Source organism: Pristiophorus japonicus, chromosome 1 (assembly GCF_044704955.1).
Source record: "Pristiophorus japonicus isolate sPriJap1 chromosome 1, sPriJap1.hap1, whole genome shotgun sequence".
Classification (NCBI taxonomy): Eukaryota; Metazoa; Chordata; class Chondrichthyes; family Pristiophoridae; genus Pristiophorus; species Pristiophorus japonicus.
The window spans coordinates 430,856,077-430,882,116 of record NC_091977.1 but is presented as its reverse complement, the minus strand read 5'-3'; the positions used below and the strand labels follow the sequence as shown (position 1 = coordinate 430,882,116).

The window sequence follows — 26,040 nt, the reverse complement described above, 5'->3', positions numbered from 1 at the left end:
ATATGTCTTCTTAACCACCTTATCTACCTGGCTTACTATCTTCAGGATCTGTGGGCAAGCACTCCAAGGTCCCTTTGTTCTCGACACTTCTTAGTGTCCTAACATTTAATGTGCATTCCCTTTCCTTGTTAGCCCTCCTCAAATGCATTACAGGTGGAGCGCCGAAATCTGAAAACCTCGGGACCGAGGCCGTTTCTGACATCCCAAATCTAGAAATGCCCGTGCCGTGGTTCGGGTATTTCGGAATGTCCTTCCGATGTGCGGAATCTGGAAATGCCTGGGCCAAAGTAAGGGCAGGAGGAGAGGGGGGTTGGGAGGGTATTTGGGGAGTCTGGTGGCGGGTCCGGGGGAGGGGTCCTGGTGGTGGGGCTTGGGGAGTCCGGGGGAGGGAGCCTGGCGGCAGGTCCATGGGAGGAGGGGGCCTGGGGAGTCTGGCGGGGAGTCCGGTGGTGGAGCGGGGATGTCAATGGTTCCGGGTTCGACAATGTCGGCTGCGGGTCAGGGGTTGGCGGCCAGGAAAAACCAGCGTTGAAGACCTGCAAAAAAGATAAAGTTTTTATTTTTTTAATTATTAGGGTTTTGAGAATGTTTCCTGAATTTTTATTTTTTATTTTTTGGAATTTCTTTTGGTGTTTTCCCCCTCCCAACTTGGTAACTGTTTTAAAAAAATGTCCCTGCCACGGATCATCCCGGTGTCCGGATTCCGGCACATTCCGAATTTCAGAACTCCGGATTTCGGACACTGAACATGTACCTCACACTTCTCCGGACTAAATTCCATTTGCCAATGTTCCGCCTACCTGACAAGTTGATTGATATCTTCCTGCAGTCTGCAGCTTTCTTCTTCATTTTCAACCACACAGCTGATTTTAGTATCAGCTACAAACTTTTTAATCATACCCCCTATATTCAAGTCCAAGTCATTGCTATATACCACAAAAAGCAAGGAACCTACTACTGAGCCCTGCGGAACACCACTGAAAACATCCTTCCAGTCACAATTACACCCATCAACCATTACCCTTTGCTTCCTGCCTCTGAGCCAATTTTGGATCCAACTTGCCAATTTGCCCTGGATCCCATGGGCTTTTACTTTCATGACCAGTCTGCATGTGGGACCTTATCAAAAGCTTTGCTAAAATCCATATACATTACATCATACGCACTACCCTCATCGACCCTCCTGGTTACCTCCTCAAAAAATTAAATCAAGTTAGTCAGACACGACCTTCCCTTAACAAATCCATGCTGACTGTCCTTGATTAATCCGTGTCTTTCTAAATGAAGATTTATCCTGTCCTTCAGGATTTTTTCCAATAATTTTCCCACCACTGAGGTTAGGCTGACTGGCCTGTAATTACTCAGTCTATCCCTTTCTACCTTCTTAAACAAAGGTACCACATTAGCACAGAGGAGACACCACAGGTACCACATTAACACACAGCAATATCCCACAATCAGCAGTCAGATGAATGTTCTTAATTTTTTTGGTGGTGTTGGGTGAGGTAAGAATATTAGTCAGAGCACCAGAAGAACTCCCTGTTGTTCTTCAAATAGTGTCATAGAATCTTTAGCATAGATAGGCATATGGGGTCTCAGTTTAACATCTCTCATTCAAAGGACGGCAGCTCCACAATGCAGCATTCCCAGCATTCCCTCAGTACTGCAGTGGAATGTCAATCTAGATTATGTGCTCAAATCACAATGAGCATATTACCCATTGAAGGAAAGTGTCATAATGTATTCTTTGTGCTTGTAAAACTGTTACATGGGGCACTCATTTAATTATGATCCTAATACCTGTTGCTGTTGACGCACATCCAGACGCATTCTCTTCGCTGCATTCCGGCTCTCGCTCTCACAAGCTGTGGCCAAGATATTCTCTGCTACTGCAGATGTGAGGTGTGAAGGGATGGGACGAGACTGAAGAAAGAAATACAAAATAAATATTACACCAGGTTTAAAAAGAGAGATAGTTAAAAACTAACACAAAATATTTAATGATGGTGTTTCTAAAATAGCAACACTATCACAAATCCATAGCATACCTGTCTGCTCCGATATACTGCAAGCCAAAGAAAGAAAATTACAAGTCCTAATAATAAAAATATGATGAGCACTCAAGAGGCAAAATCTGGCAATGCCACAGAAATCCATCAAAAGCTCAATTTTGTTGCTTTTCTGTAGACTGAATTCAGTCCGGTTCATTTCAACAGCCAGTGGCATCTTCTGGGTACTGGTGCTGCAAATCAAGTGCTATGTTACTACCTTGTCTATTAAACTCAAATGTCTTGTACCCTCTAAAATGCATGGAAGCATCCTGCATGATAATAAAATATTTTAGGCATTCTGCAATTTATCATGGTAAATAATGCTGTGTTGAACTTTATCATTTTGCAAACAAATGTTTCAGACATATTGGAGGAAGAAAAGAAAACAGTAATTCTGTATTACTGGCAAAAATGGCAAAGAATCTACTACAAGCATTGCAATTATCTTTACAGCCAAATAAAATTGCAAGGAAATGAAAGTTCAGAGGAAATGTGATTGGATTTATTTGAAGAAAAGCATGAGGATTAAAACATTTTCAAGATGAAATTACAATTAATATTAATAGGATTGGGTCTGAGGTTACTTGGTGAATTATTTCTCATTAACAACCATTCTCCATCAGGTCTTCACTATTTTCATTGAGTTTCCAGTATTTGTTTTATCTGAAGATTGACAGTGTTAAAGATACATTATCATACTGAAACTGGAAACAATTGTAACCCTTTTATAATGAGACATCATTCATTTTTACTTTCAAAATACTTTAAAACACAGATGACAATATTTTAACAATTAATGGCTAAATCATTCTGCGTGGATTTCACAAGGCATTCTTGGTAGTAAATAGTTTACAAATAATTGATAGTTGTCATTGCACCATCGATGTGACATTGTCCATTAGTGCATGGTAAGTTACTGCCAATGGTAAATTAAGATGGCAAATGAGAAAATACTTTCAACAATTTTCTTAATTACTTAATCTTGAACCAATGCCCTTGATTCCTAAAAATCCTATATAGGAACATAAGAATTGCTAGATGAAAAAAGACTAAGGCTAGAATTTCCAAACAATCCGCCAGCGCCCGATTGCTGCCCAAAATTATCACCGGCGAAAAATTCCCCCAAGAAAAAAATCCGCCCAGTGAAAAAAATGGGCGCTGCACCCGATTCTCGGCGAAAAAATGGAATCTTGGGCCGATTGGGCGGTTCTGAAAAAAAAGTGGGCGATAATTACTAAAAATTTATACTGAGGCTGCGGGTTGGGCCTAGGAGGAGAAAAACACAAAAAATATATTTTTTAAAAACATAAAATAAAAAGTAATAAAAACATTCTCAGGGCCCTTTTCACTTAATCACTACAAGAGAATTTTAAAATAATTAGTAAAAAACCAATTACTTACCTTTTTCTTGCAGGGCTACTTACCTACCGTACAGCTCCGCTGATTCTTGTGGGTGTTTTTTTTCCAACTTACCTATGGGTCACCGTTGAGTCAAAAATCACACCATGGCGATCTATGGACAGTGCACACCGTCGGTCCACTCCCCAGCGGTACTTCAAAACCAGCGGCGGAACTCAGCTGGGGAATTTTTCGCTGACCCGGTTCTCGCCCAAAACAGCCAATACCGCCAAGAAACTGGGCGGTGAAGCACTGGAAATTCTAGCCCTAAGGCATGATACAATAATAAATATCATATAATACCAAAAGCCCAAAATGCAGAATATGACTGACTTGAAAAGAACAACAAAGCTTAGATTCATAGAACAGGAGTTGTGTCTAATTGTGGAGGCGATGCTGAGCAGAGAACCCGAGTAAATCTCCAAACTCCTGGAGATATTCCAAAGGTTACTGAGTAGCTGCATACAAACTCCCATAACACAGATCTGGATAGAAGTCAGGAATATTTCAATTACATGAAACAAAATGCAAAAGTTTAATTAACACAAATGCATTGGCACAGGGGTAAAATTAGCTGAAACGGAAGTTAATAATATCTGTACAGAAGGGGGCTTTGAGCCTATGATGTGAGAGGGACTACTACTGAATAAGATAAATGTCTTCAAGTACGACTGAATTAGAATTTTTCTAAAAACATTTATATTGCAATATTCAAAATGAAATTACGTTGTCAAACATATATGAACACACATAAATTCTGAACACTGTACTTGTGTGTCACACGTTAAGGGACAGTAGTGCTGCAGACATTTTGTATCGATTCAATATTAGTTATGCATTGCACCGATGTAGAATCAGTAGCATAACAGTTTAAAACAATTGTTCAAATTAATTTATTTGAAGCAGTATTAGAATACCTGAGAGGGCCGTCTCCCACCATTTTTGGCTTCACACCAGTTGCTACAACCACTGAAAAGCTCAGGTAATCTGTTGGACCACATTTTGAATTTTTAATGATAGCAAAGAGCTGGAAGTATAGTCAAATCTTTTCTAACATTAAAAATATCATTAGCATTGTTATGCCAGTAAGTGGAGCTCTGAACGTACATTTAAGTAAGCATGCATGGATTCGTGTTTTGCCTGAGCAGTGAGCATGTTGATGCTGTCTGTTTGGATTACTCTCAAAAAGGGTACTGTATAAATCCTACAGAATATCCAGCACTGGAATCCACTACTAATACCAGAACAGAGGAAGCTGATCCAGCAGAAGTATAATCTACTTCATCATTGCCACAATATGAGTGAGCACTAGTGCTGAAGGAATTAGCAGTACTAGAGGAGGAAGCATCAGCTGATTAAAATTCTGAAGAGGCAAAGCAATGGAAGCCACATATATAGGATCAAGAAGAAGGGTTTGCATAGCTCCTTACACCTATCTTCCCGGAAAACATTCTTCTAGATCAATTGGATGCTTCAGTGGTGCAAAGCATAGCAGAACTGTACTCTAGGTTATACAATTTTGTCAATGCCCAAGAAATGGTGCAGACAGAATTACAATGTTCCTTAAATGACTTCCATGGTGTATTAGATTCTCGTATAGCTGGAATTCAGTCCACTATGCCTATTAGCAACATGGTGGAGCAGTGCAGTCAACTATACAGGTTAATGAGGAGATTGTCTTACCATCTGCTTTCATAGCTGCTTTTAGTGGCTCAGGGGATACATCTGGGTTTTGCTGACATGAGTCATCTCATCAATATGAAGTGTGCCCAATGCTACAATAATCTCTTCCTCATGACTGCAAGAAGCCAATGGTATTAAAATTGTTTGCATCATCACTTTGATGACAACTGTTGTGGTTGTTGCAATTAGGGACAGAGATTCAATGGATTTGCTGTGTATTGGCAAGAGTTTTTTTTCCAACTCATCTTCGGAAGCAGTACATCCTAACAGTCTTACTTAGTGTTTTAATCAAAGTGGGATGAATTTTATTAGTCAGGATAGTATAATTTGCTGCCTGATAGTACTGAGACACCGCCCATGCAGTTGCCTCCAAATACTAAGAGTAATGAAATGGCACCTGAGGCTTCTGATGTCATCTAATTGCCAGGTATGTACAAACTACAACTTTTCATTAGAGCTACCTTAACTGAGACTATAAACAGAGGAATTCCTCTCTTTATGAATCCAGCTGCACAACCTGGAGACAGTATTGGCGCATATGTAGACAGATCTTTAGAAAACTATAGTGAACCCCATTTAGAGTTCTCTCTAAAGATATCTGTGATTTTGCAACAGCTTCTTCAGTTGTCTCTGATCAACAGCTTACAAATGCCTCTAAAGAAATGAAGGTCTTGAGAATAAGGTTCATACTTGAAGAAAATGAAACTGCGCAAAGACAATTCCTGGCCCCTTTTGCATCAGCTCCAAGTTATCTGCTTTGGCTACTGCCCCTGTAAGCAGCATTGCATCTTGCGAAAGAAAAATAGAGAGTTAAAAACAAGCATGTTATTGATAACAAAGGCACTATCACATAGCTGTGTATTGTGAGTTTGGAGATCTTTTCAATAGTTCCAAAGTTCAAACACTTACAGAATGTTCTGATGTAAACAAGGATTGTACTTTTCAAAGTCAATGCTGCACAAAATATCACAGTGGAATTACATTCTGCTGTCATATTGTATATCAGGTCATTTATTGGCAAAAACAACCATTTAATATTTAATTCTCCACAGATGGACCGAATAATACTTCACAATTCAACTGTACAAACTCAGTTTTTGAATGAACTGTTCTGTGTTCAGCATCATACGGTTTCAATAGCCCCAGCTCCATCAAAGTGTGGTATATAATAAATTAAACATTACACTTGATTATTCTATTGACATTCCTTCTGGATGCTAAAGTACTTTTTCAGGCCCATTTAGTTTTATCATGCAGCAAATGAAAAATGTTCTTTATAAATGTTAATCTGTTGCTGACAATGGAGTTTTCTTTCTTTTTTGTAAATTTTCATTCCAACTTACCTCTCCCTTCTGATAGTCTCTCCCTCCTTGCAGCGAGAAGCATCAGTCTTTGCTCAGTACTTTTGTACTTGGTGTGGCTGAGAGAGAGGAGTGGTGGGTCAAACCTACATTTGTTTTACTTGCTGACAAGGAGTGTTAGTACTCAAATGCTCAGGACTGTGGAAATACTGCAACTCGTCAGATTTCCAAAATAGTTAGAAATATAGGTAGTATGAAAGGTGTCTGCCACTTATCCTCACCAAAAGGGCCCATATTTTACTGACATAACTGAGTCACAACAATCTATCTTTCGTTGATTTGCCTTAGATTTCCCCCCGTACCAGCAATGAATATAACTGAAATGTGTTACTGCAGTGCTAAATTAGTGATTTTTAAATCTAAAGACATCTTGGAGCCAAATATCCTGTGGTCCTGCTCTGCCAGTGATAGTGCAGCAAGGTGAGACTTAGGGCCATCTGTTGTTTTTGTCCCTGAGCCTGGCCCACTGCCTGGGCTTATAGGCATTTAAATAATTTGACGGGCACTGGTGCTATTTATGGCCCGGGTAGGTGCCTGCCTCAGGTGGGGAAGAGGGAGCATGAAAATTGCTGTGGTGCCCTGCTGTTTGCGATTGACTGCATTGCCTAAACTGTTCTTTTATTTTAAATCCCCCTTTCCCCCACCGGAGGCCCATAACAATGCTGGACACACAGTGTTACTAGGGCTTAAATGATGGAAAATACTCTGCGTTACGTAAAACCTTCATCTGGATGGTGCCATCATACACCTGCCCATATCTTGGTAGGTGCATTACACATCCAACCCCATTTCTGGCAGAATTTTTAATGTGTATGAAAGAAGGTAGGAAATTAGCAAAACTGGATCTTAAACTAAATTTCACCCCCATCCATCTAGCTAATGGGGTGGATTTTTGGTCTGTTGCCGCCTCTGTTCGTGTCCTGCAGGGGTGGTAATGGCTGTGGAAATGATTTCCAGCTGGGCAGCCAGCATCCAGCACCCTGCCAGGATATTTGGTGCCGGTTTTGTGGGGACATGGAGTAGTACCGCTCGGGAGAGTTGGGCTGGTGCACAACACCCCCGGTTGCGACACCACTCTGAAATTTGATTGCAGCGGGACCTGTAGCACCCCGTAACATGCCCTAGTGGGACCACCTGGGAAAGCGGGCCGTCCGAGCTGTTCAGCGGCAGTGAGAGAAGGAATGAATACATCAGGTAAGTGTGATTGTTTTTCTTTTTGCGATTTAAGTTTATGTGGGGTGAGCAAGGTATTAGGAATGTTTTCGATGGTGTTTTTGGTGATTCCTTTTCAGGGAAGCCTCTCTTAGGCCGGCTCTTCAGCTCAGGATTTTCAGTTGCCAGCTGTTGAATTTTGTGGCTGAGACACAAACCATTTCCCGGCGCAAAATTTACCGTCCAGTCGCCATTAGCGCCCTAATTAGCCTCCAACTGAATTTCCACCCCAATGTCTTTTTTCCGCCCTCAGCCATTGGAATTTTATGACTCTTATGTCATATATTCATATACATCAGTGCAATCTGTTCAAGATTCAAAAATTGATGTACTATAACTGGAAATAAACACAGAGACAATTTTTGCATGTCGAACTAATATCAGAAGAATCTAGTTTTTCTCATGTAAATAGCAACAGTATTAGTGCCATCCATAATGGCATTCCAGAAATAATTGTTTTTAAAATCAGAACAGATTTGGTGCACAGAAATTGAGCTATCATGTGGATATGCTGTTGAATTGGTTCATGTTCCTGGATGTTACCATTTACAAGCCTTTATGGGCTAATTATTTTTAATATTACAGTATTCAAATGATTATTTCTGAAGACCATTTAATTTATCAAAACATTTTTGCCTCTCAGGTGTCATATTAGTAGATCTTTTGAATTGTTATTCCAGTCATTTGGATAATACTGTGGTACAATTCCCTAATAACCAATCACATTACTATCTATTTCTTTTTGGTCTCTACATGATAATGATATGGCCATGACAAAAATGATTTCATGTTTAGCAATTCAGTTACTAAACATTTTAGGAAAATCAAATTTGAATATCTTTTAAGCTGAATGAGATACTGTAATTATAAGAAATTATATGGAAGATGATGAATCACAATTTGTCATCTAAGCACTTGTGGGGTGGAATTTTCATATACACAATCAGTGGTCCAAAGTTTGACCCCTGCTTCAACATCCCAAAGGTGTTCTCCATGGTTATTCTTGTGGATGCATAAGCCTCATTATAATATTGTTCTGCAACACTGGAAGATGCCCAGTGGTGTCATTAAACATGGGAAAGATAGGTAGCCAAGGTCCTTTGGCAGCCAGTCCTTGAATACCTGCCCTTCTTCAAACAGTGCTGGAATGGTAGATTAACGATAAAGGTAATGTGCAAGCTGCCAGCCGACATGACATTCACCTGCATTATTTTATACTAGTGATCACACACAAGCTACATGTTTATGGTGTAGCACATCTTTCTATTCATGAATGGGCACTCCTGTGTGAGAAAATGAAGGCCCATATAGGTTTCATTTATTACTTCCTGAACCCTGGACAACCCTACAAGTCTGTAAAAGCCAAAGGGCACAGGCTTGCTGTACCCTGTCATCCATAGAGAAATCTATATGTTAGTCTGTCCTGGCAAACAATAGATCCGTTACCTGCTGAATGTACTGACGAACAGCAGACTGGCCTCCTGAAAACCTTCAAAGGCAGCACTATATAGGAGTTGCGCTCAACGCGAACGTGGGTTCGAGATAGGGCTACAGCTCCGCCCTGCCAATTCTTCACCCTGCCTTTACTTTGAGCATGCCTTCCTGCTGCAAGAATGGGACTGGTTTTATCCTATAGTTCCTAAACTATTAGAATGGGTTAATCATGTTAATGAAGTGGATAAAAAGAGTTTAGTGCTGTCCATTCCAACTGTATGCATGCCACTAATTTAGGTCCATTCCCAGAGTGATGACACAAAAATAGAGCAATTGATGTGTCCTGTGGTGGGTACTGAGACACATAAGAGAACACTGGAGGGCCTGAGCATGTGGAGAATGCCCTTGAGGTTGTGGCACTGAATGCACTTCCAGGCTGGACAATTGGAGAACTTACCATATTTTCATCAATTTGCTTCTGTATTTACTTTGCTCTTCTTAACCACCTGCTTTTTCAAATTAATATTACCTCATTTATTGCTACTGTGTTGTCTGGCTGTTACCTAATTTCCACCAGACCTGTGCAACTCAAGCCTTTTAAGCCCATCATTGGTCAATTGGCATCATATTTTTCTTAACGTTTCATGTAATTTCTTACCTGTAGTCCCCCTAGTTTCCTTCATTTTGTATACTTTTGAGTCCGTTACCGTATTGGCTGTGACAGTGCTGTATATCTAAGTTATGGATACAGAGCATTGCAGTGTTGTCCTTTGATTCATATGGATAGTAGTGAAAAAATTTGCATCCTCTAATTAGTGGATAAAATGTTTCAATGGGAGGTCAATTAGCCCTTTGTTCCTGTGGACTCTTCTCCCAGTCATTCTTATGATTTTCTTTAACAACACTTGCAATGTAGTCGACTGGGTTTTCACCAAAAAAGGTGAAATAGCACCAAAAACCCTGTCGCAAAATCACCGAATTTCTAGTCCTTAATCCACAAAAATAAAAACTGGTAACAAGTAACCAAAGCTTATGATAGCATTCAAGCAAAGCAGTTGTTACCAGCAATTTCAGTTGAATGACTCCTGTAGTGATACCGTTCAACGATGTCACACTCATTCACAAGGAATGTTAGTTACATATTAAATTAAATAAGTTGAAAATTAGGCTTTCCAAAAATGCCACCATCGATTATAATAAATCAAAGGAACTCATAACATACTCACGGTTTAAAAAAATAAGAGTTTTTCCACCAGCAGATAAAGTTAGTGAGGTTGAGAAGTGTTTTTGAATTCTTACCTCCTTAATTCTTTCTCCTTATGTTCCCAAATTAACTGCGGCATATAGACTCAACTGAAATGTAAAACTTGCTTTCACAAGTGGAATTGTAGCCTTTTCTGCTTTGCTTTTCAGAATAAATGAATTCTGTGCTTAAACATTTTTTAAAAGCACAACTTTTATTTTTATTTTAAGAAAGCAGGAACCTGATAAAGAGAACATTCACCTGGATCGACTGATCTGAATTGCACCAATACAATGGATCCCATTTCTTTAACCATATAGTTGTTTAAGTAATATAATTTGATTTCCATCATTTTTAAGAACATAGTGGAAAGGAAAGCTCTGTGAACCAATCATTCTGACGTGCATGACAAAAGTCACACTGAAAATTGTAATATATACAGAATGATGTGCTACTTAACATATAGAAAATGAGATTGCTCACCTTGGTAAAAATATTCATAGAAATTCTTTCAACTTTTTTTCTGAAAAGAGGAATGAAAGCACTTTCGACCCGTTCAAATCCTTAATTCCTGTTACCAATATCAATTCAGTTACGGACACTCAGACTGCCACAAGGTACATTACCCAGTTTCTTTCACACATCCACTGGAACTCCTGTGAGATGCTAACATACATCATGCCTTAGGACTAATTGGGCCAAATGGCCTGTTTCTGTGCTGTATATAATTCCCAAATTCCATCAGGGACTTTTATTTGCACTTCTGCTAAATTATGTATAAGCAACTAGTTATCTGCAGTGTATTAATCAGAATGAGGAAAAAGAATAATGGCATATATTAGAAATAACTCTGTGTTCAACATGTCAAAGGATAGATTTGGACAGAAGTTTGTAGACAGGTACAATACATAAGACACAAAATATTGTTTAAGTGCCTCATTGTTTAATATAATATTTTATGAGGCACTTCAATCATCAACCTTTGAAACTACAATCATTCACATAAAACATTCTCCTAGACACCAGTGACGCAAAGTAAACATGGTTTAGATGAAAGGGAAAGGTCTTTGAGCTGATGTTACCAAAAATAAGATTTAAAAAAATCATCAGTATGGTGGGGGGTGGGGAAAAAAAAATCTTGTGATGAGTTTATGCATGGGAATTGGATGCAGACTGGGAATGGGTTGTATTTGGACAGTCCAACTCACCGTCTCAAAACCATTCTTTTTCATCCGCCTGCAGGACTTGAGGTAAGTACGTATGCGCTTCCGGGCACGCTCCTGATATTCAGGGAATTGCCGGCTGCATGACTCAATTATTGCCTGGATCTTTTCTTTGGGCTGCTTAGAAATGGGGACCATTCGGTCCAAGTTTTCATCTACAAACAGCCTCACAAACATCTGTTGGCAAGAGGAAGACAGAGGAAAAGAAGGCATTGGACGGCTGCTCTATTTTGTAATCCTTTACTGCCTCGTTGAGTGGACACCATAGGATAAATTCAATGACCCTGCACTCCCAATGGGTAGGCCCACTTGATGAGAGTGGCTTGGAGATAGTGCTACAATACTATAGCACTGGTTTTCCAATTCGTGTTTCTGTCATGCGAGGCTTCTCGTTGGGGTGCAGGTTCAGTGAATAAATGTTTATATTTGAAACCCTTCCAAGCAAAGCCATTTTAATATATATAAAATTTAAAAAGCAGCAAATACATGCCAGTTAACTGAATGCAACAGATTACTTTTGAGCAAACCAGTGTTCTGTGCGCTACAAAACAACAAGTATCCAACACCACTATGAAGTCTGAACTTGACAAATATGTGACACCACATCTTTAAAAAGTTTTTGACTTATTCATTAATGGCACTTTTAAATCACTGAGCATGTTACTGGCAGAATGCATTATAGGAATATATTCCCGCACATGACCCACTATGAGATGTTCAGGGACTTTCCTGTAAAAATTCTACAAGAAGAAAAAGAACAGTTTCATTTCATACGCAACTAGTAAATGAAAAGATCTATCTTGTAAATGTGCCTCTTACATAGTATGTAAAGTTTCTACATTATACTTTTTGTTCTCTGAGGGAGATGTTAAAACCACATTATCAAAGACATTACTATTTGCTGCCACATTTTTAATTTTAGATTTCAAGTAACGAAAATGTGCTTTACAATCTTAACTTTCACCAGTTATAAACCATTAGTCAAAATCTCAAACAAATCTTTAATTTAATCAATATAGACAACAGTTAAAAGGAAAGCAATACCTGTCAATATACATTACACTGGGAACAAAGCTGGTTTGTTCCTTAGATAAAATGTATTGTGCTTTAAAACCAAAATAAATTTAACTATAGATCTTTTTTTAATCCTCATATGTTTTCCAAATGTCAGCTACAACATTTCTAATGGATTTTTTTTTTTAAAGGATTTGTAACAATTATCAAAGTAGGCAATGGGATCCAGATACTTTAGAATGTCTACATGATGCTATTGACATTACAGACTATTTGAAAATATATCAGAATTATTCCAAGATTTGGCAGCAAAAAGTCTGCATTTTCCAGACTATGACATTCTCACAGCATCCTCACATTGCTGCTCCAAATGGGGTCTGAAGATTTTCATCTTTAAATTTTCAGGTCAAATGTAAGAACAACTATTAATCAAACAACTTAGGATATTAACTCTAATTGTGATAAGATTAAATGATCTTAATTGTAATAAATGAATAAGTAATATTTATTGCATCAAACTTGTCCTTGCACCAAGGTACGAAAGGATGAAAACTGATTTTAGTAACTTCAACTATCTGTTGCAGAAGACACATTGGTAAGAAAAAGTATCTGTACAATATTGGCAAGCTAAGTTTTTAGTGTAATACATCAGCTGAGGAAGAAATCAGCAAGTTGCCATTATTGCAGTCTCTGTTTATACCACATTAAAGTCTTGATTTGAGGGAGAAAAATGTCAGATGCAAAACAAAAATCACAAAGTATGAGGAAACATTTAAGGAAAGCAGAGGCATTGAAAAATTCAATATGTGCCTTTGAAAAATGATCAAATTCAACAGGTGGCTGGGTAACTTGATAGTTCTGATTTACAGGGCCTAAAGTCAAATGTTCAGTCTCAACTAACACTCATGACCTTTTTACACTTAATATACCGATGAATGTGAGCCACAATGAAATAGGCTATCAGCAGGAAATTGAATGTGTCAGCTTCCTCTGAAATGCAGAGTCCTGCTGTGCATGCATAGGCACATGTGACATGTCATGTATTAGTCAAATCCTGCTGACATACAATGGTACTCTAACGTTGCAAGAAGTAGGAGCTTCAGTGCACATGGCCTTCAAGAACAACTTATATTTATATAGCACCTGTAAAGTAGTAAAACATCCCAAGGCACTTCACAGGAGTGTTATCAAATAAAATTTGACACCGAGCCACATACCAAGATATTAAGACAGATGACCAAAAGCTTGGTCAAAGAGGTAGGCTTTAAGGAGCATCTTAAATGAGGAGAGAGGTGGAGAGGTTTTGGGAAGGAATTCCAGAGTTTAGGGCCTTGGTAGCTGAAGGCACGGCCACCAATGGTGGAGCAATGAAAATCGGGGATGGGCAAGAGGCCAGAATTGGAGGAGCGCAGAGGTCTCGGAGGATTGTAGGGCTGGAGGAGGTTATGAAGATAGGGAGGGGTGAGGCCATGGAGGGATTTTAAAACAAGGATGACATTTTTTTAATTGAGGCATTACAAGAGCAGGAGCCAATGTAGGTCTGCGAGCACAAGAGTGATAGGTGAACGGGACTCAGTGCGAGATAGGATAGAGACAGCAGAATTTTGTATTTTTAACATCTCATCCAACCCCAACCCACCCACTTTTGGCTGTTAAAATTCACCCCTGTGTGACTCACTGATTGGTTGAGAAGACACGCTGCTGATTGCTCTCACGCATGCCACAGATCACCTGAAAAGGATCTTTGAATACTGTAAGTTGCCATTCCAAAGCCTGTGAAAATGAGACTGACAGCCTCAGATTTAAGATGCTTTGTGAGCTTAATCCTGGCTTGTCTGGCCGGGTTTTCCAGGCCTTGGGAAACCTGACAGATCAAGCGACATGAGGATAGCTTTAGGGAGAAGGTAAGTGCCTTTACAGCACTATTTATGGGTCAAAAGGAGCAGGAGTGCTCCCCCCTCAGCTTACCTTCTATCCTTGAATCGGAGCACCCCCCCCCACCACCCAAACAAAGGCTACCCCCACGGTCGGAGATTAGACCCCTCCCCCCCCCAACTAGCAGCTGCAGGCTTCCTAGCTGCTCCTGTGGCCTGCTCTGGATTTCTCCCCACCCAATTGGAAACCAAGCAGGTAAATCAGGCTGCCCTCTGGGTGAACATCCTGTCGAAGAAAAAAGTTAAAAGAAAAGAGTTAAAACTCCACAACATGTGGGGAAACTTGGCCTTCCGGTTTCCAGTCCGAAACTCTGCCCACCCGCCTACACAATCTGCCCATGTCAATATCGGATCTGCAGTCTAAACCAGGAAGTGTAAGTTACAATATTTAACGTGATGTAAAATTATGTACAGAAAGTGAAATAATGCAAGGGAAAGAAATATGGCATTAAGCGAGAATTAAAAGAGAAAAAGAAAATGTAGAATTAAAAAAAAATTTTAATTATAAAAAAATCTCCAACCGGAATTAAATTCTGAAGGAATGAGACTCCACACTTGCAAAATTAAATTTTCAAGGACAGAGAGGTTGCTCAGCAGTAATTATAACTTATCATGCTGTTAAAAATTCACTTATACCTGAATGCACCAGCCCTAATTCTTTCTGGCATGTTTCGTGGATAACTAGTGGGTAAGTACCACAATAAGACGCCTTTCATGTGTTTCAATGCCGAAACTATCGGCAATGTAGCAAAGCTTGTGGAGGAGCAGGGTAACTCAGACTGCAACTTCCAGATTTCCACGTTTAACTGTGCATGTGCAGCGCCAAAAGTTGGTGTCCAATTTACTGTATAGTAAGAGTGAGCGCTGATAGCCTCACTATTATTCTTATCACAAAATCCAGGCTAATCATTGTCGAAATTTAATGTTAGCACATAGAAACAGGAATAAGAACAGAAAATGTTGGAAATATTCAGCAGGTCAGACAGCATCTGTGGAGAGAGAAAGAGAGTTAACGTTTGAGGTCAATGACCTTTTGGCAGAACTGGAAAAAGTTAGAGAAAAAGTAGGATTTAAGCAAGTACAGAGGGGAAGGGGAGGAAAGAACGAAAAGAAAGGTCTATGATAGGGTGGAGTAGAGGAGAGATTACATGACAAAAGGTATGAATGTACAAGGCAAAAGGAAGTGGTATGGGGCAAGTAAAGAAACAAAAGATGGGTCTAGAAGAGATGTAAATGGGAATATCAGAATCACCAGCAACAGCTGCCGTCTGAAGAAATGGGGACAGAGGTTACATAGAAACATAGAAAATAGTTGCAGGAGTAGGCCCTTTGGCCCGTCAAGCCGGCATCACCATTCAATATGATCATGGCTGACCATGCAACTTCAGTACCCCATTCCTGCTTTCTCTTCATAACCCTTGATCCCTTTAACCGTAGGGGCCACATCTAACTCCCTTTTGAATATATCTAATGAACTGGCCTCAATAACTTTCTGTGGTAGAGAATTCCACAGGTTCACAATTATCTGAGTGAAGAAGTTCCTCCTCATCTCAGTCCTAAATGGTTTACCCCTTATCCTTAGACTGTGACCCCTGGTTCTGGACTTCCCAAACATCGGGAACATTCTTCCTGCATCTAACCTGTCCAATCCCCTCAGAATTTTATATGTTTCTACGAAATCCCCTCTCATTCTTCTAAATGCCAGTGAATATAAGCCTAGTCGATCCAGTCTTTCATCATATGTCAGTCCCGCCATCCTGGGAATCAGTCTGGTGAAGCTTCGCTGCACTCCCTCAATAGCAAGAATGTCCTTCCTCAGATTAGGAGACCAAAACTGTACACAATATTCAAGGTGTGACCTCACCAAGGTCCTGTACAACTGCAGTAAGACCTCCCTGCTCCGATACTCAAATCCTCTCGCTATGAAAGCCAACGTGCCAATTGCCTTCTTCACCGCCTGCTGTACCTGCTTTCAATGACTGATGTACCATGACACCCAGGTCTCGTTGTACCTCCCCTTTTCCTAATCGGTCACTATTCAGATAATATTCTGCCTTCCTGTTTTTGCCATCAAAGTGGATAACCTCACATTTATCCACATTATACTGCATCTGCCATGCATTTGCCCACTCACCTAACCTGTCCAAGTCACCCTGCAGCCTCTTAGCACCCTCCTCATAGCTCACACTGCCACCCAGCTTAGTGTCATCTGCAAACTTGGAGATATTACATTCAATTCCTTTGTCTAAATCATTAATGTATATTGTAAATAGCTGGAGTCCCAGCACTGAACCTTGCGGTACCCCACTAGTCACTGCCTGCCAATCTAAAAAGGACCCGTTTATTCCTATTCTTTGCTTCCTGTCTGCCAACCAGTTCTCTATCCACGTTAATACATTACCCCCAATACCATGTGTTTTAATTTTGCACACTAATCTCTTGTGTGGGACCTTGTCAAAAGCCTTTTGAAAATACAAATGCACCATATCCACTGGTTCTCCCTTGTCCACTCTACTAGTTACATCCTCAAAAAATTCTATAGATTTGTCAAGCATGATTTCCCTTTCATAAATCCATGCTGACTTGGAGCGATCCTGTCACTGCTTTCCAAATGCGCTGCTATTACATCTTTAATAATTGATTCCAACATTTTCCCCCACTACCAATGTCAGGCTAACTGGTCTATAATTACATTTTCTCTCTCCCTCCTTTTTTTAAAAAGTGGGATTACATTAGCAATCCTCCAATCCATAGGAACTGATCCAGAGTCTATAGAATGCTGGAAAATGATCACCAATGCATCCACTATTTGTATGGCCACTTCCTTAAGTATTCTGGGATGCAGACGATCAGGCCCTGTGGATTTATCGGCTTTCAATCCCATCAATTTCCCTAACACAATTTCCTGACTAATAAGGATTTCCTTCAGTTCCTCCTTCTCGCTAGACCCTCGGTCCTGTAGTATTTCCGAAAGGTTATGTGTGTCTTCCTTAGTGAAGACAGAACCAAAGTATTTGTTCAATTGTTCTGCCATTTCTATGTTCCCCATTATAAATTCATCTGATTCTGACTACAAGGGACCTACATTTGTCTTCACTAATCTTTTTCTCTTCACATATCTATAGAAGCTTTTGCAGTCAGTTTTTATGTTTCCTGCAAGCTTACTCTCATACTTTATTTTCCCCCTCCTAATTAGACCCTTAGTCCTCCTCTGCTGAATTCTAAATTTCTCCCAGTCCTCAGAGGCGTTACATTAGCTACTTTCCAATCCGATGGCACCTCCCCAAATTCCAGAGAATTTTGGTAGATTATAACGAATGCATCTGCTATAACTTCCACCATCTCTTTTAATACCCTGGGTTGCATTTCATCAGGACCAGGGGACTTGTCTACCTTGAGTCCCATTTCTATGCCTCTTCCTTGGATTTAACACTATCCCTAATTTCTCTAATTTCTTTAATACGATCTGAAATTTATGAACTCAATGTTGAGTCCAGAAGGCTGAAAGTGCCTTATTGAAAGATGAGGTGCTGTTCCTCGAGCTTATGTTGAGCTTCATTGGAACAGTGTAAGAGGCCGAAGACCAAAAGATCAGAGTGGAAGTGAAACATAAAAACAGGGTTTGTAGTAAATAATTGAGTCTGCATCCTAATGACATGCGAATATCACTCTTAAGCTATTGTGACACCAGGGAAGTCTAAAAATATTAATCTAGCAGTAATGGTAGTTTTACTTCCAGTGTATATTTGTCACTTTTATTAATCTTTTAAAATCTGATTTGTACCTATACATAAAGGAGCTGAAATTGCCATCCATCCTAAATGGGGCGCACCGTTCGAAAAATAAATGACTATTAATAGAGGGATTTTGCCCTCTTTTTGTTTGAGTTTCGGTCAGGTGGTGTTCTGGGCGGCTGCGCAGCGAAAGGCAGGCGGTGTCATGCTGAGCACGTCAGCCCGACACTGATGACGCCAGCGCGACGCGGACATGCCATGTCGCGCTAATGCGTAGCAACGTCCCTCTCCTTCAGTTAAAGGGGAGGGCCGCTGCAAACTCTGCAGCTACTTTAGTGTTGCCCACTGGACCACCAGGGAGGGCTTTGGCCGGGCCATCAGTCCGGCACCAAAGACGGGGTGCTGGGCCGCCGAACCTGTGTCCGCCATTGTAGGGCTGACTTCGGCGTCAGCCGACATTTAAAATAAAATGGCGGCCACGGCAGCGCGCCCTCCCCTTTAAGGGGAAAGTCGTCGGGAGCACCGAGCGGCGGCTGCTCCGCTCCTGTGGAACAATTTCCCTCATGGGGAAAAGAGTTCATGGCTGAACATGCAACTTCAGTACCCCATTCCTGCTTTCTCACCATACCCCTTGATTCCCCTAGTAGTAAGGACTTCATCTAACTCCTTTTTGAATATATTTAGTGAATTGGCCTCAACAACTTTCTGTGGTAGAGAATTCCACAGGTTCACCACTCTCTGGGTGAAGAAATTCCTCCTCATCTCGGTCCTAAATGGCTTCTCCCTTATCCTTAGACTGTGTCCCCTGGTTCTGGACTTCCCCAACATTGGGAACATTCTTCCTGCATCTAACCTGTCTAACCCCGTCAGAATTTTAAACGTTTCTATGAGGTCCCCTCTCATTCTTCTGAACTCCAGTGAATATAAGCCCAGTTGATCCAGTCTTTCTTGATAGGTCAGTCCCGCCATCCCGGGAATCAGTCTGGTGAACCTTCGCTGCACTCCCTCAATAGCAAGAATGTCCTTCCTCAGGTTAGGAGACCAAAACTGTACACAATACTCCAGGTGTGGCCTCACCAAGGCCCTGTACAATTGTAGCAACACCTCCCTGCCCTTGTACTCAAATCCCCTCGCTATGAAGGCCAACATGCCATTTGCTTTCTTAACCGCCTGCTGTACCTGCATGCCAACCTTCAATGACTGATGTACCATGACACCCAGGTCTCTTTGCACCTGCCCTTTTCCTAATCTGTCACCATTCAGATAAAAGTCTGTCTCTCTGTTTTTACCACCAAAGTGGATAACCTCACATTTATCCACATTATACTTAATCTGCCATGCATTTGCCCACTCACCTAACCTATCCAAGTCGCTCTGCAGCCTCATAGCATCCTCCTCGCAGCTCACACTGCCACCCAACTTAGTGTCATCCGCAAATTTGGAGATACTACATTTAATCCCCTCGTCTAAATCATTAATGTACAGTGTAAACAGCTGGGGCCCCAGCACAGAACCTTGCGGTACCCCACTAGTCACTGCCTGCCCCCTGGTTGTGCGCAACGACAGGTTGAGGAGTCGGGTTTCAGTCGGATGTCGGCTGGAGGAGCTCTATTTAAAGGCGCCAGTATTCAGTTTACTTTTAATCGGCCAATAATGCTTCCTTGTTAGTTCTACATAGACAAACAGGTCTTTTGATCGATTTGAGCAATTTGCAGTTGAAGGAAAGTTCTGGTTAATAAAGATTTGTGACTTTTATTGAGGGCAGATTTGAAAGTCCAACATTTGGATCCTTTCATGGAGGCTGTACTGGCACTGGACCTCATCCCCCAGAATCAACATCGGATGCAAATGAGGCACAAAGAAAGAGTACAAAATGTGGCCAGAGGTAGGTGGGCCAACAGGGCTCTCAACAGAAGGCCTTACCCTATGAGGGTATTCTGGCAGCAGTTCTCCTACATCAATTTCACTGAGGAACAGAGTATTCAACGGCTGCGTTTCAGCAAGGACATGGTCACAGAGCTCTGCCACCATCTGCAACCAAACCTTGAGCCTAAGACCAGGGTGAGGATAACTCTCTCAGTGGCAGTCAATGGCACAGTGGCAGTGGTGGGATGAGGAATGCTGTCATCCTGAGAGAGGACAGAAGGTTCCAATTACACTAACCCACTGCCACTCCCCCGGGGCAGCACCTCAAAATCCCTACCAATCTGCTGGAGCAAAGATTGGTGGCCTGCTGTGACACCATGAGATCCCCGGTGGACTGTGGTGGAACGAGCGACGATGGCAGCAGTCAAAGCTTGCGTGGCATCCAGCTGAGACTGCATGAGAGCAGTCTGAGCTTCGATACCAGCAACCATCGTCTGCATTATAGCACTAAGACATTGCGTTCCTTCCGCCTGTGCTGTAATGAAAGCTGCCACATTGCCCATGACACGCTTCATGAGATCTGGGTCCCCATGGTCTCTCTGGATGTCCACCATCATCTGCGGACTAAAAATGATGGGCCCCATGGTGTGTCACTGAGCTCTGTGCAATGTTGGAGATGGACTCCTGCACACTTCTTACCATTGCTGAGAGGCTCTCGGACACCCTTGCCATTGCACCTATCATCTCGGAATGCATGGCCATCACCCTTCTTGTGTATGACTGCTCATCGAGGTCCTCATCCGAGTCCTGTGCAGCAGAACCCATGCGTGAACTCGCCCTTCAGAAAGCTGGCTTTCCCCTTGGCCTTGCTGCAGCTCGTTCCTCCCTGGTGCATCACCCAGTGCAGACACCTCTACTAAGCTTGCCTCTAATGATCGCATAGTGCTAGTCTCTGAGGTGGTGCCTGCGGGTGAGAGATGCAGTGCTTTGCTCCTCCTCCTCCTCCTCTTCTCCTTCCTCACTTTCAGTGGGAGTCTCAGGGATAGGCTGCTCATCTGGTTGCTAATTATCTGAAAGCATAAAGGCACATGACTCGCGTTAAGATAAGGGCAGGGGGTCAGGAATGCAGACAGTATCAGGAGCTGGAAAGTGATAAAGGTTTCTGGTGTGAGAAGAAAGGAGAGGGGATGTGGATACCATTGTTGCCCCCAACAGGGGCACCCATCACCTGCTGCCCAATGAGCCCCAGCATTCGCTCCTCCAGGTCTGAGAGCTGCTAGAGCTGAGCATCACCCCCCACCTGTCCTCTGCTGCTCCCTCCTATGGTGGGCAATCTTGGCTTATAAAAGAAACTAATGTGTGTGAGTCAGAATCAAGTTATGTGTCTGGGAGATATGCCTGACATCTTTGAATAGGTGTGATTGTAGACAAGGCGTGAGATGTGGATGTGAGTTTGAGTAGGCACAGATGTTTGGTGGGTGAGTGGTAGGGGGTGTGGTGCTTTGCGTAGTGTGCACAATCAGAGGTTCAGATGCTAGTATGTAGTGTTAAAAATGCATACTTGTTTGTTGTGTGATGTTTGTAACACTATGTACCCTTACACTGTACACACCTTACCTATACACCAGAGGGTGCTGCTGCTGGAGACCTAAGGGTTACCTGCACACTGCAGGTAACCCAGTATCAAAGGGAGCTCACAACTTGGTGTCTTCACTCGAGGAGCTGCAAATAAAGGACTACAGTCTACACAGTTGAAGTATCATACCCTGCCTCGTGGAGTCATTACTAAAGGTGCCTACATACACCACATGTAGGACCTGTTGAAACATGTACTCACCTTGACCACCCGACTGAGGTCGTTGAATCTTTTATGATATGGTCAGGCTACGTTGCACCACACTATTGGCCAAAACCTCCTCTGCCACTTCGCTCCACATTGCTCTAAAAACCTGGCATCCTTCCACTGGCCGGGAACAGCGCTTCCCTCCTTTGCTCCACTCCAGCCACCAATGCCACATCTGCGAAGCGACGAGCTCCCTCCCTGGGATTGGGATCAGCCATTGCCATCAGGGGATTGACTTCTTCGCAGGTCGCCTTCAGATCCAGCAATGCTGAAAATGAGCAGCTGCACAATGATACAATCTCCCCTTTAAGAGCTGGAATGAGCCAGTGTGAAGCATCATTGCTGAATGCATTGCACCTGAAATTCATTAGCACTCTGGTGGTAGTGCCCCTGTAGCGTCCCACTGATTGAGCACCCTACTTTCTTCCTGAGGCGCTAAAGTCCAATTTAGTAGAAGTTCAGAATCATTAGCACCTAAATTTCCAAAATTTCAAAAGTCAACGCCCCAAATGGGGTGCTACCAAATTTCTCCCCCTTTGTTCTTTGGTCCTCAACAGAGCAATCTAAAATAGAAAACAAATGAAAGAAACCAACTAGGCACCTCCTAGTCCTTACATGATTTTATTTGTTTTAAACAAGTAGAATTCAATTTAACAATAGTTAACAACACCAACACAAAATAAAAATAGAAAATGTTGTCAGCACACAGCAAGCCAATCAGCATCTGTGGACAAAAGAGTCAATGTTTTGGGTTGAAAAATGATAGATGTAGAAAGCATTTTAAAAGTATCAGAAAAGGGTGAGGGGAGAAAAACAAACAGATGGCAGTGACGAAGTATTGATAGAATGATGGTTAGATGATCTAGCAGATCATCTCATCACTCAGGCAATGGAAAGGAGCATCAAAGAAATCATAGAATCATAGAAGTTTATAGCATGGAAGGAGGCCATTTGGCCCATCGTGTCCATGCCAGCCAACAAGAGGCTATCCAGCCTAATACCACTTTCCAGCTCTAGGTTCCTAACCCTGCAGGTTATGGCACTTCAGGTGGACTTCCAAGTACTTTTTAAATATGGTGAGGGTTTCTGCCTCTATCACCCTTTCAGGCAGTGAGTTCCAGAACCCCACAACCCTCTGCATGAAGAAATTTCCCCTCAAATCCCCTCTAAACCTTCTACCAATTACTTTAAATTTATGCCCCCTGGTTGTTGATTCCTATGCTAAGGGAAGCAGGCCCTTTCTATTCGCTATATCTAGACATTAAATAAACTAAGGAAGTTCAGAGTCACACATAAGGTCACAACAGAGATGTGAACATCTAGTGCGGTGAGAGGCACATCCATAGATAAAGGAAGCAAATAAGAGAGACTTAAAAAGAGAACTTGCAATGCAGGGCTAATATGAAAATGAATCTGTTGTCAAAACATAATGAAAAATGTAAGAGGGCAAAGACGGAGAGGTCAGCGATGGATTGGGCGGGGGAGTTATTGTGTCAAGATAGGGAAGCACAGCTTCACACTGAGAATCACAGGTCTCAATTTTCCCCAATTCCATTTTTTGGCGTATTGCCAGAGTTACGCCTGTTTTTCTTGGTCCTAACTACTCCAAAAAATTAGTAGCAAGTTTCCCCATTCTATTTTTTGAAACTGGCACCGCGCAACCTGTCTTGTAGTCTCGGGGGGTGGCGCCTAATGTCTGCGCTGAAAAAACGATGCCGCCCCTTCTGCACATGCGTGAAAAAAAAGGACATTTTTGACTTGATACCTATGCACACGCATGCCCAGTCCAGCTCCCGATCTGCATTCGGCCATTTTAAAAGAGCCAGTTGTGTGTGAGAACTTTAATTCTCATTGGAAAAATCGGAGCTGCAATACAAGATGCAACGCGGCGCAAAAACCAAGAATTTCTTACAGGATGAACTGGAGGCACCAGTTACTGTGATTGAGTGCAGATGGCACGAGCTGGACACCAGCAGAGGTCATGTAAAAGTTCCACCAAAAGAAATGAAGAAATGCTGGAAACAACTTGCAGGAGATTACTGCGCAATGGTGACCACCCTGAGGTCTCGAGGCCAGTGCAAAAAGAAGTGGCAGGACCTTGGTGAAATAGTTAGTACAAGTAATATTTTCATTTATTCAATGGAATTGCAATTGTAAATGTGACCAGCTGTATATGTCCCAGCAGAAAGACACCATCTCTAAAAAGTTATGTTTTCATCTTTGCAGAGGAAAGTAGCACACAGCAAATAAAAACATAGAAACATAGAAAATAGGTGCAGGAGTAGGCCATTCGGCCCTTCAAGCCTGCACCGCCATTCAATAAGATCATGGCTGATCATTCACCTCAGTACCCCTTTCCCGCTTTCTCTCCATACTTCTTGATCCCTTTAGCCGTAAGGGCCATATCTAACTCCCTCTTGAATATATCCAATGAACTGGCATCAACAACTCTCTGCGTTAGGGAATTCCACAGGTTAACAACTCTCTGAGTGAAGAAGTTTCTCCTCATCTCAGTCCTAAATAGCTTATCCCTTATCCTTAGATTAAGTCCCCTGGTTCTGGACTTCCCCAACATCGGGAACATTCTTCCCACATCTAACCTGTCCAGTCCCGTCAGAATTTTATATGTTTTTATGAGATCCTCTCTCATCCTTCTAAACTCCAGTGAATACAGGCCCAGTCAATCCAGTCTCTCCTCATATATCAGTCCTGCCATCCCAGGAATCAGTCTGGTGAATCTTCGCTGCACTCCCTCAATAGCAAGAACGTCCTTCCTCAGATTAGGAGACCAAAACTTAACACAATATTCCAGGCCTCACTAAGGCCCTATACAACTGCAGTAAGACCTCCCTGCTCCTATACTCAAATCCTCTAGCTTTGAAGGCCAACATACCATTTGCCTTCTTCACCGTCTGCTATACCTGCATGCCAACTTTCAATGACTGATGTACCATGACACCCAGGTCTCGTTGCACCTCCCCTTTTCCTAATCTGCCGCCATTCAGATAATATTCTGCCTTCATGTTTTTGCCACCAAAGTGGATAACCTCACATTTATCCACATTATACTGCATCTGCCACACATTTGCCCACTCACCTAACCTGTCCAAGTCACCCTGCAAGAACTCGAACAGGTGGAGACCCGGCAATTCTGCAGCCACTGACACCCTTGGAAGACAGGGTCACAGCTTTGATGGGTCCTGCCTGGAGAAAAGTAATCACCACTGCACAAGCTGATCCCACACTCGAGGGAAAGGGTAAGTCCTGCAAATACTACAGTCTGGCTTTGCTAAATGTTAAGTACTGCGCGGGCTATCCATGCTTTGGTTCATAGTTATGTTTCCGTCAGCTATGCTTCGGTTGATGCAATGTGCTATCATTCATCATGGTCCTTCAAATCAGCCTGCTGCCTGCACTGTGTGAGTCTATTCATGCCACCCACCCTGCCCCCTCCTCTGCTGCTAACCATTTGTCTGTGTTCTGTTATATTTTGCAGAACTTGAGGCCAACCCTGACGATGCAGAAGAAGATTCAGACCCGGATGAGCCTGAAGAGGAGAACATCTTCCAATCCCACCTTCCAGACCAAGAGTATGGGGGTGAGGAGGAGGGAGAGGGGGAGGGGATCGATGAAGGCCCCACTATTGTACTCACTCTGGAGTAGGTGCAGTTGCCGCCATTGAGGTGCTAGCCCCTTTCCTGAGTGGTTTGAGTGTTGGTGGGACATTCCATCGTTTCCCACCGTTTGAGCCTGGGGATTCCAAGTGGGGTGCAGTGAGGCACACCTGGGGCCCCAGTGTCCGAGTCTGTGGGTCTCAGTGGGGTGCAGCGAGCCACATCCAGGGTGAGGAGGGGAAGGAGAGCGCTCTCCTGCAGTGCAGGATCTAACAGATGCGGTTCAGGTGATGGTAATGAGTGTGGAGAGCATTGACCTTACCCGATCACTCCTGGACACCATCAGTGGGGTTAGTGATGAGGTATCGGGACTGTCGGGAGAAGTAACAACACTCTCTGGGAACATGAGGGAGGGAATGTCTCACAGTCA

At 42.3% G+C, this 26,040-nt stretch overlaps 1 protein-coding gene across 3 annotated transcripts in view; it reads right to left on the bottom strand.

Moving 5' to 3' along the window:
* LOC139275494 (nucleolar protein 4-like) overlaps positions 1 to 26,040 on the bottom strand; it is a 713,059-nt gene that overhangs the window by 83,107 nt on the left and 603,912 nt on the right. For 2 of the 3 annotated variants that reach the window (XM_070892678.1, XM_070892684.1), the window contains exon 8: positions 1,801 to 1,923. In XM_070892678.1, coding sequence (XP_070748779.1) covers positions 1,801 to 1,923 — 123 coding nt within the window. Of the gene's footprint in view, positions 1 to 1,800; positions 1,924 to 11,590; positions 11,783 to 26,040 lie in introns of all 3 variants that reach the window. The other variant, XM_070892672.1, reaches the window with a different exon arrangement.